Here is a 2,876-nt window from a genome sequence, read left to right on the forward strand (position 1 = left end):
TGGCTTTTCGTTCGTGAAAAGCAAAACTGATAGGTTTATGATCAGTATAGATCACAAAATGTCGAGCCTCTAACATATGTCTGAAATATTTAATTGCTTCATATATAGCAAGCAGTTCCCTGTCATATGGAGAATATTTTTTCTGTGAAGGAATTAGCTTCCTAGAGAAAAACGCTAAAGGTTCCCAATCTTCACCTTTTTTCTGTTGCAGAACTGCTCCTATAGCCACGTCCGAAGCGTCTGTCACGAGTGCGAGCTTAGCCTCGAAGTCAGGGTGTGCTAACAATACTGCATTAGCCAGGCTATCCTTGCAGTCCTGAAATGCTTGAAGTGTGTCCCCCGTCAGATGTATTGGTTGAGATCCCTTCGCTGTGCCAACTAATAAAGCATGCAAAGGGGCCTGTATTTGAGCTGCTTTCGGCAAGAAACGCCTGTAGAAATTTAGCATGCCCAAAAACCTTCTGAGCTGACGGATATCTTTAGGCTGGGGGAAATCTTTAATAGCTTGAACTGAAATATCCAGTGGCTTAGTTCCTTTTTCTGAAATAAGGTGTCCTAGAAATTTCACCTCTGGTACGGCAAAGACACATTTTGATATATTAATAAGCATACCGTAATCTCTTAGCCTACTAAATATCTGGCGAAGATGTTCTCCATGTTCCACCTCGTTTCTGCTAAAAATTAAAAAATCGTCCAAGTAACAATAACAGAAGTCGAGTCCCCGGGTCATCTCGTCTACAAACCGCTGGAACGTTTGGGCGGCGTTGCGGAGACCGAATGTCATAAACGGGAACTCATAAAGCCCGAAGGGTGTTGTTATTGCAGTCTTCGGGATATCCTCGGGACTGACAGGTATCTGATTATAGGCCTTCACGAGATCAATCGTGCTAAAAACTTTACAACCAGCTATGCTGTGGGCAAAGTCATGGATATGCCTGATCGGATACCTATCTGGGATAGTCCTGGCATTCAGTCTCCGGTAATCACCGCAGGGACGCCAGCCATTATTTTTGTTGGGAGCTAGGTGTAGAGGGGATGACCACGGGCTCTCTGAAGGCCTAGCTGTACCAATTTGCAACATGGTGTGGAATTCCTGTTGCGCTATTTTAAGTTTATCAGGCGCTAAGCGCCTTGGCTGGCAGGAGACTGGAGGGCCGGGTGTTGTGCGGATGTGGTGTACCGTGTTGTGTTGTGTAATACGTAACGTACCTGCCGGTCGAGTAATTTCTGGAAACTCGTCCAAGATTTTATGATAACTTGATTCACCAGTCATGACCTTTACAGAGGAAATTGAATCAAGTTGAGCAATTGACGCAATAGTTTTTAAATTAGTAGAACTATCAATTAAACATTGGTTACGACAATCTACAATTAATTTATAAAAAACTAAAAAGTCTACGCCAATTATAGGTCTCGTCACGTCAGCCACAATAAATCGCCACACAAAATCACGACGAAGTCCGAGGTCTATATTAAAGTTTATATAACCGTACGTTTCAATGGACGAACCGTTGGCCGCACTTAATTGGTAATTCGCGGGCTTAAAACTACCGAAAAGCAAGGACCGGGGGAAGACACAGAGGTCGCTTCCTGTATCGACCAGGAACTGTATCTTCGTTCTTCGATCCGTGATGAAAAGACGACCAACAGCAGGAGGGCAATCGTCGGTCGCCATTAGCGACTGCCCTTTTCGTTTTCCGAGGTTTTGAAGTCGCAAGGTCGAACGCACTTATTGGCTTGGTTACCGTATTTGGAGTGGTAGAAACAAACCGGGTATTTGCGGTAGCTTGACTGAGAACGGCTTCGTGAGCGCCCTCGTTGTGGTTGTCTGGCACTCTGGCGAGATCTATTGCTAAACTTGGATGTCAGCATCTCAATTTGCCTTCGCAGCTCCGATACTTCTTTTCGCAGGTCGTCGTCAACAGGTGATGGACTTACACTAGCATAAACGTTGGGCGTTGAATAAGCTATATCCATAATCCTGTCTGCTAGTTCGGCCTGTTCTTCTAATGTAGCCGATCTCTGCGCGGCAAGAACTGTTTGGACGTTTACTGGTAGTCTACTGATCCATATCGTGTGCAAATACTCGTCAGGAAACTCGGCACCGGCTAGATCCCTAAGGTGCCGGAAAAATTGCGAGGGTTTTCGGTCACCAAGTTCCTCGTGGCGCAGCAACTGTTTAATTTTAGACGCTTTCGATGCGGACAATCTATTAATTAACTCAGATTTGAGCTTGTCATACTTTTGAGCCGCTGGAGGGTTCACTATTATGTCCTTTATTTCTTTCGCGTATTGATGCTCAATGTGACCAATGACGTAGTAGAATTTAGTCATATCACTGGTAATATTAGCTAAAGCAAATTGGCCTTCTAACTGAGCAAACCAAATTTAGGGATCGTCTGGGTAAAACGGAGGCACTTTGATACCGACCTTATAAATCTCAGGTGGTCCATCCGGTGAAACACACTTTGTATCTTTTCGAGTTGTTGTACTACCTCCCGCTTCTTCTTGATCACCAACATTACCGCCAAAGCTGAACATGCTGGTAGGTGTTCAGTAGCTTCCTCCACGCGTTCCCGAATGACCTCTTCCAAGGTCAAAAAATAATCCAAGGGTCACCAGTTTAGGGGGGCAATGCGTTGTGAGTTATGATCTTCCGATGATGTTTAGGTTTGTTTTAAATGTTAAACACACTTGTAGTTCAGAATCACTTTACTCCGATATTTACAATATTGTTTAGGGCCGATAAGAAACACAATAACATTCGTTTTACATTGAGCGACACGACTGATGCACGAATCCAATAGCGGACTGCCGGCACGCGGTTAGTGTACCGACTACCTACATGCAAACGACGACGTCATAATACCAGTCGG

The 2,876-nt window shown here is 44.5% G+C and overlaps 1 protein-coding gene across 1 annotated transcript; it reads right to left on the reverse strand.

The window, feature by feature from the left end:
* Positions 1–1,674: 1,674 nt before the first annotated feature.
* On the reverse strand, positions 1,675–2,334 carry LOC120635530. Its single transcript, XM_039906549.1, has one exon. It carries the CDS (start codon positions 2,332–2,334, stop codon positions 1,675–1,677), a length of 660 nt encoding a protein of 219 aa, XP_039762483.1.
* Positions 2,335–2,876: the final 542 nt, after the last annotated feature.

The sequence above is a fragment of the Pararge aegeria genome, chromosome 27 (assembly GCF_905163445.1).
Source record: "Pararge aegeria chromosome 27, ilParAegt1.1, whole genome shotgun sequence".
NCBI classification, from domain to species: Eukaryota; Metazoa; Arthropoda; class Insecta; order Lepidoptera; family Nymphalidae; genus Pararge; species Pararge aegeria.